The 16,235-nt window shown below is 37.3% G+C and overlaps 1 protein-coding gene across 1 annotated transcript in view; it reads left to right on the forward strand.

The window, feature by feature from the left end:
• KCNH8 (potassium voltage-gated channel subfamily H member 8) overlaps window positions 1-16,235 on the forward strand; it is a 205,490-nt gene that overhangs the window by 129,066 nt on the left and 60,189 nt on the right. The window contains exon 7 of the mRNA XM_075704873.1: window positions 5,566-5,773. Coding sequence (XP_075560988.1) covers window positions 5,566-5,773 — 208 coding nt within the window. The remainder of the gene's footprint in view (window positions 1-5,565; window positions 5,774-16,235) is intronic.

The following is a 16,235-nucleotide window of genomic DNA, read 5'->3' on the forward strand; positions in this document are numbered from 1 at the left end:
CCAGAATGACCTAAAATACCTTGGTGTCTTTTTCAGCTTTGTACTGTATTTTCACATTGGATGCAGAAGGAAGGAATACAATGTAATTGTACATGTTGATTGAAGGAATTACAAGATTGGGTGTCAAAGTGGCCATTCGTTATCATGAGACACATATCTACCATCTTTTTTAAATTCAATTATTCTTACTTTGTAAACAATCTCACCTATGTTAGCTTCATAGCTACTGTACTCAAATACATGTCCCTATGGCTTTTGCTCTCTTATGCTGCGTAAGTTCAATTAATTTTTCAAGACTCATAAATTGTTACTGTGGTAAATTAAATCATTGCTATGGTCAGTATGGTCAGCATTCTTCACTCAGCCGGGAATCTTCTTTCTCTTTACCTCTGTATTCTAGTGCAAAAATTACAGCACGATCAACAATTTTTGTGTGTTCTAATACCTGTTACTTACAATTGTCATTAACTTTGGCTTCGGTTTCAACTCATCTTTTTTAGGAATATAATAAAAAAACACTTAAGCCACTTTGAAAAATATGTGGGTCTAATGTTTGATGATGTCACAGTCCTGATGGGTTATATTTGTATTGGTTTACTTATGCTAAGACAAAGGTTCTTCTTCTGGTAGCCCTATTAGATTTAATAGAGTAAGAATCTACTAAGCAAAAAAACCCCAACAAACAAACAAACCCAAAAAAAACCTCAAATACCCCCTTCCCCTCCAAATCAGAAAGTTTAATTTTGGAAAAAAATGTTGGCAGAGGTTTCTCAATTTTGTGGATTTTTCACATAAGGACTTAGGCTTTTAAGCTGTCCACTTTCTAATTTTCAGAATTTTGATCTTTTCTGAACAGATGCACTCAGTCTCGTTTTCAATAAATGTGAGTTACAGACAAGTACATACATGATAGGATAGACAGATATCAGAAAAAAACACACAAAAACACTAGTCAGGAAGCCTCCCATGTAAGGTATCCTTTTTGGTTTTATCATTTTTTTCCATTTCCTTCAATGATCTCCCTTTTCACTCCATTTGTTACATTAAGAACAGTCAATCTGATGTAAGTGCACTAGCTTTTAAAACCAGACAGTTAATAGTTCCACATTCTTCAATCATTGTTTTTTTATAACTGGTGGGTAATCTATTTAAATACACTACTGTCTCAGTTTGTCCCTTACATTAAAACCAAACAGACAGCATAACTGTGTTGCTTTAATTTCTATTAAGAATTTTCATTGAATGAATGAGGTCTGATCTTTTCCTTCAAGGAGAAAATTTAAAAAATGAAAATTTATCTTTTTTTCTTTTTTTTTTTTTCATTGGGAAGACTGATATGTTTTCCATACTGAATTCTGGAAAAGAAAGTATTATGCAATAATTATTTTTACAGTTAAAATGTCACAATATTAAAAATGCTACTATAATATGATTAATACACATCTCCTTTCTGTCGTACTTTTAAATTTTTTCCCTAATAAGATCACTAATATGATGACTAAGAATATCCAGGGACATTGAAATGTCCCTCTGTTAGTAGAGGAACCTTAATGAGATAATTAATGATAGATTAGGTCCTAACACTAAGCCCCAAGTAATAAACAATAGGCAGCCACATTGATCTCATAATTAACATTGACTGACAGGCATAGCTCCCTGCATGCTCCAAGAGCTAAATACCTTGTTAAAAGTTTTTGCAAGGTCCAACCTGCTTCCTCCATTTGCTTTGGCCAGACTTAGGTAGCTATGTGGTAGCTTTTGGTAGCTTTTGGTAGCTATGTGGTAAAGACCACTACATAGTGGAGAGTCAAGGGCCAACCCTCTCTTGTCTCTGGTAACTGAGAGTAAGTCCAGAATCTGGGATTCTGCACCCGGCGCTCACCCCAGCAAACTCAGTCATTTTGTTCTCTGTATGATTCCTCAGTGGGAACACAGTGCCTTACTATATCATATTTCCTGTCGTGGCAAGACTTGGCAACTGTTAATATAATCCTCAAGATAACAATGATGATCAACAGGTTCAAGAGAGGGGGGAGGTGTTAATCAGATTCCACTGTTTTCAGCCTTTATGATTTAATAAGCCATTTCCTCATGTCTATTCTCAGATTTTCACTCCATCGACTCTCAGATGTTGCCTCAACAGAACGGTGAGAAGGGGCATCAGGGAGCATCTCAATCCTTTGCTGTTCAGGCCCCGGCACAAAGGCCAAAGCTTTAGGGATGCTCTAAATTCTGCAAGCTATAGGTATAGTGCCATACATACCTATGTATGTATGGCACATAAATGTCATCCTCAGTTTGGAGATTTGTGGAGTTAGAGTGCGTGAAAAAGCTGTGGAGTCTCTAGCCATCCTTGCCGATATTTGAAAGAAAAAAAAGTGAAAATGTATGAGGTGGCTCTACTGCCTTTATACCTTACAGAGATTCTGCCCTACCACTAAATGGGTGATTCTTTGGAGGTCTGTGACCTCAGGCATGTTTCTGCCTAACCTCAGTGCCCAGCTCCTTCCATCCTTTTATTCATCTGACACAAAGGATCCCTTAATCTGTGGAAATATGGTGTGAAATGCTGCCAAAGTAAAAAACTAGGCCATTAACCACTAGTTATAATGATTGAATTTGCTCCTCTCTGAGTAACTACTGGTGGTTATAGAGCAGGAGTATCATTTTTTTGAGGAAAACCAACTAACCAAGTAGACAAAAAGGATTAAAGATCCCTGCTGCTAGTCATTTGTTAGCATGTATTATATTTCCTTATTAATTCCTTTTTGACATAGGAGATAATTCTTCCAAGCAGAGAATTTCATCATTAGTTTGTAGCAACTTTATTTCTCAGTACTTCTCCGCACTATGCTATGATTGAGTTTGTGTCAGTTTTAGATAAAATTCTGTCTCTGTCATTTTGACAGAAAAAGGTTAACCCAGCTAGTCTAAAATGATTAACCAAATGGAAAATTTAGATGGTTTTATATCTGTGGGCAAAGCAAAATCTATGCAGGCACAAGTATGAGTGCTGATTCCTCATTTTGTCTTTCTAAATTTGTGAAATAGAAAAGAAAGCTGCCTGATGGCATTTCAGGTCTTCCAATGACACACTGGACACAATACAAGAAGAGTATTTGGCATGACTAATGAGAAAATTCAGTGCAATTACATATGATTAACCACATTTGTGTTCAAATTTATGCGGAAACTATTTTGAAAAGAGGTGGTCTTTAGGCCTTAAAATGAAAAGTATCTCCAAGTTAAAAAGAATATTTTCATATATGATTCCCTGGTTTTATATCTGTCAGTGTTCTGTAACTTAACAAAAATGGTCAGAATTTAGTCACAAGTGATAACTGGCAGGGCACACTTATTACTTTAACAGCCCTTTTGAAATTTCTTATTTGTAAGAATCTAATAAAAAAAAATAATTTCACCTAAGTTATCATTATTTGGTTGTGATGTGGTAGAACATAAGCACCCAGCTAAAGTTGAAGGCTCCAATGTGAAGGCCATAGCATTTATACAATAGTTATATATAAAATCATTATATATATGTTTATATATTACTACAACACCTTGAAAAGTCAGTCAGGTAGAGGGACCCATTTATGTTAAGAGTGCAACAGAACCATGTTTGATTCAAACAAGCTGATGAGAGAAAAGAAAAGAAGGCTTTGGGAAATGAATTACCACAGGAAAAGAGGTAGTTGGTATAGTGGCATGGCATTCAATTAGAATAATTATATTTTAATAGTTATATGATTGTATTAATACAAACATGGCAATTCCTTCAAATATTTTGCAGCCTTCTACCCCAGACTTGCAGATATTCTTGCGCTTAAGGCCACAGACATAACTAATTTCACTGATTTATTGTAGATGATGTAAAATGGATAAAAGAAATGCAAGAAGACCCTGTAATTGTTTGTATGCTCTAATGTCAGATCTTATTCCTGACAGCAGTGAACTTCAAAGTATTTTAAATAACTGTCATGTTTTTGTTGATTTTCTTTTTTCACCTGCTATGTACGTGAGAAAAAATGTAAAGGTTCCTGGAAAAAAAAAAAAGAAATAATGGGCAGTAAATACTGCATGAAGAAGCTCGTGGGAGAATTACTTATGCACTATCAAAACTGTAGTAACAAAAAAAAAGAATGTTTGTAGATTTATTATTTTCTTTTTTACAGGTTTCCCACCAACTTAATTCCTGAGACTGGAATAAAATCAATTAACTGTTAAGTCTTCATGAATAAATCTAAAATACCCCATGTTACAGAATTTATCAGTCATCCTGGACCTAGCTGTTAGTGAATGCACACCTATAAAATTAAGATTTCAGATTATTAGTTTTGGTAACAGAAACAGAAAGGCTTAGCTTCAGGTTATTCTGGATCGGCAAAAGCAAAAGGATGGTGACTGAGCTGTGCTTTTAGACTTTGTTTTCAGAGAGCTCATTACTGTGCTCTGGGAAGGCTATGGGAAGACATGTCAAGTTTGATGTGATTTTTCTAGCTGATGTATGTATCCTGTATCAGACAGGTACCTCGTAGGCATTAATCCTAATCTCTTATTAATGAAGGGGGAAAAAAGCTTGCTGTTAATGAAAATTATGCATATTTAATCTTCAAAAAATTAAATTAAAAATATTTGGGATTCTAATCTGCATATTGTTTGCTAACACTACCCAACAGCTGAAACATGAGCCAAGTATATTCCATGCAAAACTGGGAGCTGTGCACACTCTGATGTGGGTGTAGGTTGGAGGATGCTCTGGAGGGGATGGGGTCATCCAGAGACTGCTCGCTTTGTACATTGCTGCATCTCCTCTGGGGCCAGAGCCTATATAGGCCAGAGCCTATATAGAGGGTGCTGAGCAGGTTGAGTGCTGTTATTGCCACATACACTTGAAAGGCAATAATATTTTAGGGCAGTAAAATGTGCCCAGGCCACTGAACACAGGTTTAAATCTGAAGAACAAATCTGAGTCTCCATTCACTTCTCTGCTTCCTTGTTCTGCAAAATATCTGCTGTATGTTATTGCCTTTTCCGGGCTTAATTATTAAGCTGGTTTCATCTCATACGTAGCTGAGTTAGGTCTACTGTTCGGCAGTTAGCAGAAACTGTAAATCATCATGTGCTTGAAGAGGTTTATTTTGTGGTTTCATATTGGAATCAAATGAACATTGGTCAGTTTGACAATTACGTTTCTCTTCCAGAGCAGGGAAGGATCCATTTTTTGCACAAACACAGTTTTCTAAGTTAAATCCAAAAGAAGAGTTTGCATGAAAAAAAAGACAAAACAGAAGATCTCCCAGTATTTCAAGTTTGTTTGGTTTAAATCAGAAATGGTAAATATGTATGTACACAGCAAAAATAAACATTTTTTTTAACCATCTTCTTTGTTATTCTCTGCTCTCTTAAGATTTAGTCAAGCATAATATGCAGCTATGTAAATGAATGAAGAGTGGGCAAAAATTCATAGAGGTTTAGAAGACAGAGTTTCCTTTCACTGAAACAAGAGAACTGTGTGATAGAAGTCAACTGCTGACAATTTGTTTTCTCTCCCTGTTCTCCTAGGTTTCCCTTGTCCACCTCCTAAAGACAGTGCGATTGCTACGCCTTTTGCGTCTCCTTCAGAAGTTGGATCGTTACTCCCAGCACAGCACGATTGTTCTCACACTTCTCATGTCCATGTTTGCCTTGCTTGCTCACTGGATGGCCTGCATTTGGTATGTCATAGGGAAAAGGGAGATGGAGCAGAATAACCCCCTTACCTGGGACATAGGTAAGTTCTTCTTTCCACCATCTACATCTACATCTACATCTACATATGTGCGTATATATGCATATATATGTAAATATATAAAAACACACATATAAGTCACTCTATTTCCTTTTCTTTTTAATCTTATACAATTATTTAGTGCTGTTTGTAGTAGAAAGGAAGAGATTGGTGCTCTGAATTTCAGGTCAGTCAGAAAAAGAGGCTTAAAATGAAAAGAAAACGGGAAAAATAGAAAACAATGAGATTTTTAGGTGTGATTCAATGTTTGGGAAATTGGGGATCTGGATAGGAAAGGGCTAGACAGACTGTATAGAAGAGTGGATGAGAAAGTTCATCCTGGTTTTGCAAATTAGGTAAATTCTTCAACAGAGGCATTCCCTCGAGTGTGCTGATTATTCCTTACTATACATTGAAACAGATAGGCCCTGAAATGCCTTCAAGTTAAAAACTCCCTTTGGAAATATTGTTTAGCTGTTTCGCAGGCTGTGCTCTTTTGCACAGGAGATGAGGTGTTTATCAGTGGAGAGATGGGTTTGGAATACTCAATTTTGATCCAATGTTTAGTTTCTACCCCAGCCTTCATTCTGATTTCAGTGAGTGTCCCAGATTGACTCTTTATATTTTAAGCTTTTCCTTTTTTGTTTAAGGTTTATTTTTATTTCTAAGGGTTGTACCGATGTGTGATGGTACGGTGGGGAAACAATATACCTTGTATAGGAGCCTGGCATCATCAGGTACTTGTATGTTGTTGAAGGTGTGTTACCTGCTAGTGTAACAGCTGATGCTCCACATCTTCCCACATGGGTCATTCTGGCTTTGCTGTAGAGGTGCATTTCTTTTGCTGTCTTTCTCAGATGCCATATCAACATCAAGCAACCCCCTTTCTCCCTTTTCTTTCTGGTTCATTGTGTTCTATCTTTTTAATTCTACATGTATTTACCTTTAGCCTAAATCTACTATGTGTTCATTGAATCAGGAGAAGAAACAAGTACAGCGATAAAATTAACTGAAAGAAGGAAGCCCTGCTAGTTTTATGCTGTTGGATACTAAAGACATGACTAAAAAGCATATGAGTAATTTAGAATATGTAAGTTATCTGTGAGAGGAAAAGAATGTACATGTGTCCCTTTCATAAACAAAAAGTATCTAATGGTGAGAGAGAGTTTCCCAACAGGTAAAATATTTGGGGGGGGAATGATGCAAACACCTGTGACCAAACCCTCAATGGCATGCATTCAAACTGCAGTATGCCTATTCTTATCTCCTTTAGTTTCTTTCTTCTCTCTTAACCCCATTAAATATCATCTAATAACGATAAGTCTGAAGGAAAAATGGCAAGTATGTTAAAGGTGCCTGACCTCAGATGAGGTGAGGATACTGGGTCAGGAAGAGGAAAAGAAGAAAGTAAGTCAAATAAATACATCTCTCCAGTTTGTCCATAGGTTACTGAAAGCTTTGTGGAGTCTTTTTATTCTTTTAGTTGGTTGTTTATTTCTCCTTCCCTTTGTAAACCAGGTCTGTGACCTGCTGCTGAACTCCTCATAGAGTGCAAACCTCTCAAAGAAAAGACTGCAGCTGTAGGGGAGAGTATACAAAGACAGCCCACTGTGCACAAATTGGTCAAATACTGCTAACAGAAAAACAAATCCAGATAATAATAATAAAAAACAGAAGACTCTCTCTGGTGGGAAGTAGCTATGAAGACATATTGTCAGCTTATGTAGGCCACAAATGATAGCTGATTTCAAAGCATTCATTGAAGTCCCAATGATGAGGATGGGCTGCATCCTTGCACCCCTGGTGGGGCTGCTGGCAGCTCTCCCCATGCAGCCTGTCCCTCTCCCTTTTTCCTGAGCCGAGGCCACATTCAGGAAATTCTTATATCTCCTGGGTCTATATCTATGGCTACAAAAACATGAACTTTCACCTCGCAGTTTTGTCCACTCGTGGGTAATAAGCAAACATCCCAACAACCTCATTAGAACTAATCCCAGTTTAACTGGAACAGAGACATTTCACAGAAGTCCTATTTGCATCTTAGTGAAGAGTGTTGTATCTGGGTTATCACACACTGATCATCTTCTAGTGGGCTTCCTAGGCAGGAACTGTTCCTTAACAACCTCTCCCCACTGGCTCATCTCAATGTGAGACTCGGTGACCTTTCCTGGACAGCTGCAGGCAGCGTAGCTCCCCATTGGATGGGCCAAGGCTCTTAACGGCGTGTACTCTTAGGCTTTAGCCTCCTACCTGGCAAAAGGGTTTCGCTGTTGAGCTTACAGCTTGATTTTATTTTAGTTTTTTTCCAAAAGTGTGTTTTTGCATTTTGTCTGGAAAACTGTTCTACCACCTTCATGGATAGTGTCTAAAATATTTAGATGCTATAAATGTATGATAAAAATTATACTGCAATGACTCCTGCAAAGCTCCTGCAGATAGTGGTTCTGTATCTGTCTGTATGGTTATTTCTAAAATTCTCTCTAGCACTAAGTTAAATATTTTATGGCTTTGGGGATTTGTTTGGGGGTTTTTGTTTGGTTTTTTTAAGGGAAACAGTTTTAAAATGTTAAAGTATTACAAATTGTTTTTTAAAAAAAGAGCTCAGAAAAATCCAGATACCTGGCACGAAGACATTATTTTGCAAAGACCACTTCAGCACTGATAAATTTTCTGTTTAAGCTTAAGTGTCACATATATGAGCAGAAAAATAAGATTATGTAATTTCTCCAATCAGTGCAAATTCTGTTGCTCTCCACATGCAAACTATTTGCTGGTAAAACACAATGAAGTTAAGTCTTGGCCCTCTGCATGTTATAATTTTTGCTACTCTGGTGATACACACCTGATTATATGTAGCTAGCCTGTCTTTTCACCTTAAGAAAACTTCAAATGACCAGTCCACTACACCTCACAGCACCCATATAAGCTGTATGTTGAGGGGAGAATGGTAGGTGTGACTTAGGATATGAGTGATTAAGCAAAGTAAAATAAGATCTGGAAGCTATAATAAATCACAAACAACTAATGCACACAGGAGAAATCTTGTTTGAGGTATAACAAAGGTAGTGTTATTGTAAGACACTGAGGATATTCTATTCTCCTGTAAGAAGGCCTCAAATGGAAATTTTTGTGCAGTTTTGGACAGCATGTAAAAGAGATTTGTTGCTGCAGACAAAACAGTAGAATATGATCCTTAGTCTTGTATTTACAGGTTTTAATTTTTAAACTTTTAATACCAAAACTGGAGACTCAAGTTTCCACCAATAGATCTTACACAAAGTTCATTCCAAACATTAGAAGGCTTTCTAATTGGCAGCATTAAAAAATACAATGTAAAAAATAGAATTCCTATACTTTTTTATTAAAAGAAATGGGTCTCCCCCTTGGAAAATATGCTTTTTATTCTTCACTGGAGTGTCTCAGGTGGTGTCTGCCTGAAAAACTGATACCCTGGGTATGGATGCTGCAATCCGTGCAACAGCTGAAATATAGGGATGGATTAGTTCTAAGAAAGGAAAATCATGCCTGGAATAAAAAGAAGATTTCTTTGTTTTTTACGTTTACTTCTATTTTGAGGGGGAGAGGCAGAGCGAGAAAAAAGCTTTTAGCAAACTCCTTACTCCATTTAGTGCTTCCTCAGAAAGCCTGCAACACAGCCTTAAGACTGAGGTTTTGCTAACGCTTAAAGCAAACATTTTAAAGCTGCAGTACTGTTAACATAATACTTTGGACCTTGCTGTGCCATCAGATATGCACCATAGCCCAGATCTCACAACATTGACTTTAGTGGGAGTAGCATTTGCTTCTGTGTATCTATTTCTCTGGCTAATTTAAACAAATGAGGTGCTTAGTTTACATTTGGATTGGGGCAATGGGAGTGATAAAGTTCTCCCTATGAAAATACCCAGAACCAAAAAGTGTATTTGCTTTGTTCTTGCTGTGCCTAATTGTAAGTCTTTATTTTATTTTGTGTCCTTATTCTGGCAACATTCTCATTGCAAATAATTTAAAAACATGGTTACTTTCAGAACTTTAGCCATGTGCTTGCACAATGAGAAGATGTAGTGTCTGGGAATATTATTCATGAAATGTCATGACATGGTGGCATTGGGACATATACCAGTGTAGTATAATGTTAGATCTGGATCTCTTGCTTAGCTCTGGTATTGTTATTTTAACTGATTACATGAGGCATTTGGAAGATACACAGTATGGGCACTGCTTTCAGGTGCTAGAAACCTTTACCGCAGCAAGTTCTCCCATCTCAGGAACCAGTTGTTCATGTGCAGCAGCTTGACTCTAATGTCTGATAAAAACATAACTCCTAGACTGGTCATTCCCACCTGCCTTGAGACAGTGTTACACTCCTTATCATGCTTTTCCCTTCTAGGTTTTTCAGATCCTCCTCTGTTACATTCCACCTTGTTCCCCTCATTTATTCTCATTGGTGAAACAGATGTTTCCCTGACACATGGGATGATTTTCACCAACCTGTAAAAATAAGATTAACTTTCTGTTAGCTGACATGGAGTAGAGGCTAGACTGTGTTGAGGTTCCTGGCTGATCCTACCACTCCAATTCCATTGACCTCAATACATTGGTTCTCATTTCTATAGGTTTAACTGGTATCGGATTTAGGCATAGACTCTTTATTTGCTGTCTCCTGTTTTGAATTAGTATATACCAAGATATTCCCCTTCAAGTTCTTGTCAATATGAGAAATGACTTTTTGATCTGTCTCTACAGGAAACAGATAATATTGAAAATGTTTCCTGTTGCTGAAGGCATTCATTCGGTGAGAACCATATGAGCTGTTGAAACTCAGCTGTCTTGAGTGTGGTGAGATTAGGAGAAGGCCAAGAGTCAGGATGCTGGTTCCATTAGATAGTCAAAGCTGTCAGGTATAATTTGTGTAATTGTCTCAAATAAAAATTCCTTCCTGTCCACCAGAAATTCAGCTGCAACTTTTTATTAGTCCTCCCACAGTAACACTTACAACATTCTGACTATGGAGAAGTTGTTATAAAAGCAAAATTTAAAAAAAAAAAAAAAAAAAAAAAAAAAAAAAGAAGAACCTGTGCTTTTAGAGAAAATAAAGTCTATGTGTTTACTTTGGGAGAAGGTTTAAAGTCAGGTCTGTAGAGGGTATTCTTCAGATATTTAAATCTTTATTTTGGTAAAATACCTCCACTCTCATCTCAGGTTTTTACTAATTTTCTATTAGCTTTGTAATTTACAGGACTTCTGAAAACAAGAAGTCAATCATGACTGGAAGACTTTCATATACTCTGCAGTATAAAACTTCCCCTCCACACTTTGTTTATCACACTTGCAGTCAGAGCCTTTAAAGGGACTTGGATGCCTGACTCCCAGTGAAGGATTTATACCCTGAATTAGCTCTCAGGGCAATGGGTGGCAGATTTAGGTGCAGAATGAGGTGTGCATAGCACCTGAATGGAACCAGTAGGAAATGTTGAAAATAGGGGTTTGCCTTCAGGCCCTTTCACTCGAGGTTTATATGCCTCACATTGGACAGCAGGAAAGTTATAAGCCCTTTTCACAGGTACTGAAGGACATGTATGTTTCATGTAATGGAATTTAACATAGAAATCCCTCAGATAGTGTTGATTCAAAGAAGTAAATCTAGCAGCGTTGAGTTTTCTGAAAGTTTACCTGTGTTTGCACAGTGTTACACCTGTGCTAGTAAGGATTGCCCCTTTCTGCAGCAGTTCATGCGTTCCTCTGAGTCTGCACAAGCAGCTTGGGGTTGTCTCCGTCTAGAGCACAGATGTGAAGTTGTTCTGGTGAAAAACAAAACAAGAGGCCACCGATTTCTTTTGGCCACAGAAAGAGGCAGAGGTAGTGTTACCAAATTTCACTTTTCTTCAGCATGGGGTTCGGGCACTGGAACTTGTGTCTAAGGTATGGAAGATACAGGTACAAGGCAAGACTCTTCAAGAGAGCACCATACCTCGATGTATGGGTTACTTCACTCAGCATTCTTCCTGGGCAGCTCTCTTCCTTGAGTCCAGGTTGTTCTTTTCCTTCCCAAACTGATATGATTTCAACAGAGGAATGGCCAATGCCTGAATCTCTACCCAGAGTCTCCAGTGTCCAGGTGAAGCTAGAGATGAAGGCTTGGACTCTCCGAGGATGAGGAGAAGAGAGATCTGAAGCCTTTCATGTTTCATGTCTTATCAGTGAGGTATTAGGTGAAATGACAATCCACATACTCTTTTGCAATTAAATTTGCTAGAGCTATACAGTGATGGGTGAGAGAGGAAGAACAAAAGTTCACAACTGCCTTCTCCATTGAGTCCTTCAGGGGATTTAGATGCAAAAGCAAGGTGGATGAAGGATCCCCACTGGGTGCAGATAGGAGGGATGCTCTGAGTGTCTTAATCATGCAAAGATGGTGCATTTCTGGCCTGATGCAGAAGTTGGCTGACACAGACTGTCCAAAATGTAGGTGTCTAAGGTCTTAGAGGCAAGCTTTAGGTTAGACTCTTGAGCTTAGGTTCCTAAATTCTGTCCAAGTCCTTTGTGGCACCCTGGTAGCTTCAGTCTTGTCAGAATTTCATAATTCAAAATTCATAATTCAAAAAAAAAAGTCTCCATTAAGAGATATCAACAGCTTGGGAAATTTTCAGTGCTGGGAAGATTTTTCCAAGGTTATGCTAAGAAACCTCAGGCAGTCTTTGTTAGTTTTCTTAAGGTCCTGAGTAGTTTGGCAGGATTTCTGAAGTTGCAGATTTAAACCTATCCTTGACAATAGATACTTGGGGCATTGGTACATTTATTCAGGTTACAACTCAGGCTATTCTCTTTTCAGAAGAAAGACAATTTTTAGGTATGTGTATCTGCTAGTTCTTCCTCAAATAATGTATGTTAGTGATCTAATACAAGGCTTTTCTTTTTTTATATGTGAATTGTCTTAACTATTAATGATCCCAGATCATTCCAGCTCTGTCTCTGTACATTTCCTTCTGTTAGAGAATTAATGAATTTGTTTTTGAATGTGACATGAGCAGTTTTTACCAAATCCAAATATTCAAAAACCAGAACAAAAATAGGTAAAAAAGAGATTTTTAAAATGTGTCATTTTCAGCCTGCTTTTGAACCCGCTAAGATGCCTATTTTAAACATATTCTTGACAACATTGGCAACCAGGAACTTAATTTTAAAAAGTTATGAAAGCTGAGATTTTGTGTGATCACAAATCTCCAGGCACGGGGGCTGTCAGGTAGATCAGCTAACAAAAGACACGGGGTAAAGTTACAGTGCTAAGGAATGATCTGGCTTTGGACCCAGGTCATGTAAGTGGTCAGTGCGTGCAGGTACGTGTACCTACTTCTGGATTCCAGACCTACCTTCTGGAGTTTGAATCTGGACCTATGACAAAACAGCTTCTAGTAATTTCAACAAGTGTTCAGCTTAATAAGAGCTAATAGTCATGAACTACAACTGGAATCTTGGGAAAGACTGCAGCTGGCATCTGCTGTCATGCTGCCAGGCAGGCAGCAAGGTTTAACCCAGGTCCCCAGCACTCCCTGGTATGTTTTAATCACGTCTGTTGAGGGTGGGAACAGCAGTTCAGCTTGTTTTGTTGCGTTGATAGAACTAAGTGGATCCCTTTCACTGCTGGAAAGAGTGCTTGTAAATTTCCAAGGCTCTCAGCCAAGAAAACTGTATTCTACTATAAAATATTGGTCTAGTTTCACCACTCCAAACACACACATCCATCAGGTTAGAATTGGCATGTGTAGATTTATGAATCCTTGCAGGGGAGGAAAGAACTTCATGCTGACTAAATTGCACAGGACATCATTCACTAGCCGTGATCAGTTGTTCATTTCAATCTGTCATCCCTGTACCTGAATGTTGGATTTTAATCTCTTTCAGTCTGCTTCGTTATGCTTTATTATCAGTTTTCTTAATTTTTTGTTATTGGTAGTAACAAAACCAGTTACTTTGGAACTATGGTCCTTTCTAATTTTTAAGAGACAACTTTAAGAAAAAGTTAAAAAAGTACAGTTGCGTCATGCAAGAGCACTGACATCTTCAGTTTAGTAAAGTGAACTATAATGTTCTATTGATCTGGTGTGTCTGTATTGAAGGTCCACTGTTGTATGGAACATACACACCCATGTATTCACCTGTCTATTTTGGATATCTGGGAAGGGGGAAGTGAATTATCCTGGCTGAAAAATAATTTCTAAGTAATATATGAAGGAAACAGTTTATGGTTACCACTCTTGTGAAACATTTAGGGGCATCAGTATCTTAAAGACTCAGCCAACTAGTTTGAGTTATTTCTTGCAGCGGTTACATGAAATAAATAGCCCCTGGACTGTGATACATGAATAATAAATATGAATAAACTAAATGACCAAAATAAGACAATTACTTTGAAGCTATGAAACTTTTCAAAGAACCCATATCACAAATAGTTACAAACTGGACTTGTAACATTGTACATCCTTTGAAAAAGACAAGGACGTACCACAGTACTGAAGCATTTCATAGTGATGAAGTATTCTAAGGCAGTTGAAACAGAAATTTTAAATCCCAGGAGAATGCCTTACACTAGAATGCTTTTCAATATTTTCAATGGGTTTGAATCCGCTTGAGTTTTACTTCTCAGTAACAGTAATGCTCTTATTGTATGCACGATGTGTACTTTTTCCATGAATTCATGTTTGAGGTACACAATTTCCAGCTTTTTAAGAACTAAAATATATACATTCATTAAAATAATGAGGAAATTGTAGTGAATAAATCTACTTATTTGTTTCAAAACAACTACAAAATATTTCTTTAAAGTCTGCTGGATACCTTACCTGAATGGTTAAACCAGTTCTGGTGTAGGATACTATATGAGGCCCAATTTGGAGAAGCCTATAGTGTAAAATATTTATGAAAGAAAACTTGTTCTTTTATCTGATTGAGTTACACTTTTGAATAAGTATAATTAGGGAGGGAAAGTTCATCTAGTTTTTGAACAGGAAATTCTATTTGCAAATAATCATAGTTATGCACAATTTTTAGTACAATACAAGCAGAGGCACATAGTTTTTCACTTGTTAGTCAGTCTGTTAGAATAGACACAAAGAAATTTAACTGCTACAAGGAGGTTTTATATGCATAGCTCTAATCATCTGGACATGTGCTGGAAGTTTGCGTGGAAACCTGTCTGCACATGGTAAAGACCAACACTTACAAAAGAGGGTCTTGTAAAGGCTTATCTGAAAACCTGCTCCTACTTTTCTGCCTGCTTTATGTGTAAACATACCTTCTAGGAAGTTTTGTTTATTAACATCTCTCATTTCAGACCTGTGTATAACAGACCTTGTCAGGATTTAAAATATAAATTTAAATTTTAAAATATCCATAGAAATTAATTTTGTGGAAATTATTCAATTTTGCATTTGAAAACCCAAACCATTATTTTTATGATGGAGCTGTGCCAAACCAAAGTGTCATTTGTTGAACTGAACTGAAACATTTCCCTTGCATTTAGTTTAACATTAATTTGTATCTCAGCTGCTTTGTGCCTGAGTTGGTTTTATTCTGACATTCTTCCCTGCTGTTCTTTTCTACAGGCTCAGTTCCTTGATTAAACTATATTTTCCTTTATGTACCGTACTTTGTCTTCTGATTGAACCATTTCTGCAATCACAAAATAGCCCAAGATTGAGATATCCCATTGAATTTGCAGCCCAGAAAAAAATAGGGATGAAAGTACCTTATTAAAGAGAGTGTGAGGTTTTTATGTAGTTATTAATAAATTTCCAAGGTTTTGTACCTAGGGTAAAAATTTGAAAGTGAAAAGTAAAAATCTGGTGTGTGGATGAAGCCCCTGAGATTTGACAAAGTTGAAAGTGTCCTACTGTGTCTAAACATATTTCACCTACATATCATTCATTAATTCCACAAAGCAGTTTTTATCTCGATGGAAAAGCTGTATCTGGATCAATTTCTGCAAGTGTAATAGAAATTCTCAGTGCCACATGTAGGGGGAAAATCTGTTCAGTGTACACCCCATAAGAGGGAATAGTCCCAAGAGGTAAAATAACACCGTGATCTTTCCATGTGGCTTCTGTAACAGAAATATCATAGAGTATAATTTATTGAAAGTTGCAAATATTGTGCATAAAAATCTTGCTCAGTCAATTAGAAATTGCATCAGACTCTTTAACCCTTAACTGCTGTACTTTGAATCATAGAAATGGTGACTGGAGAGAACCTCTGGGGTTTATTTAACCCACCCAGCTAACTGAAGCAAGATTATCACCAGCACTAAATTGGGTCAGACACAACTTGCTCCATCCAAGTCCTGGAAAGGCCTCCATCTCTTTGGGTAGCTTGTTCTAGGGTTACACTGCCCTCTTGGAGAGCTTTGTAGCAGTTTGCTAAAACATAAGTGTCTATCACACATTGGTCTAATCGCATGTTTTGTTAGGAT

Source organism: Pelecanus crispus, chromosome 2 (genome assembly GCF_030463565.1).
Source record: "Pelecanus crispus isolate bPelCri1 chromosome 2, bPelCri1.pri, whole genome shotgun sequence".
Classification (NCBI taxonomy): Eukaryota; Metazoa; Chordata; class Aves; order Pelecaniformes; family Pelecanidae; genus Pelecanus; species Pelecanus crispus.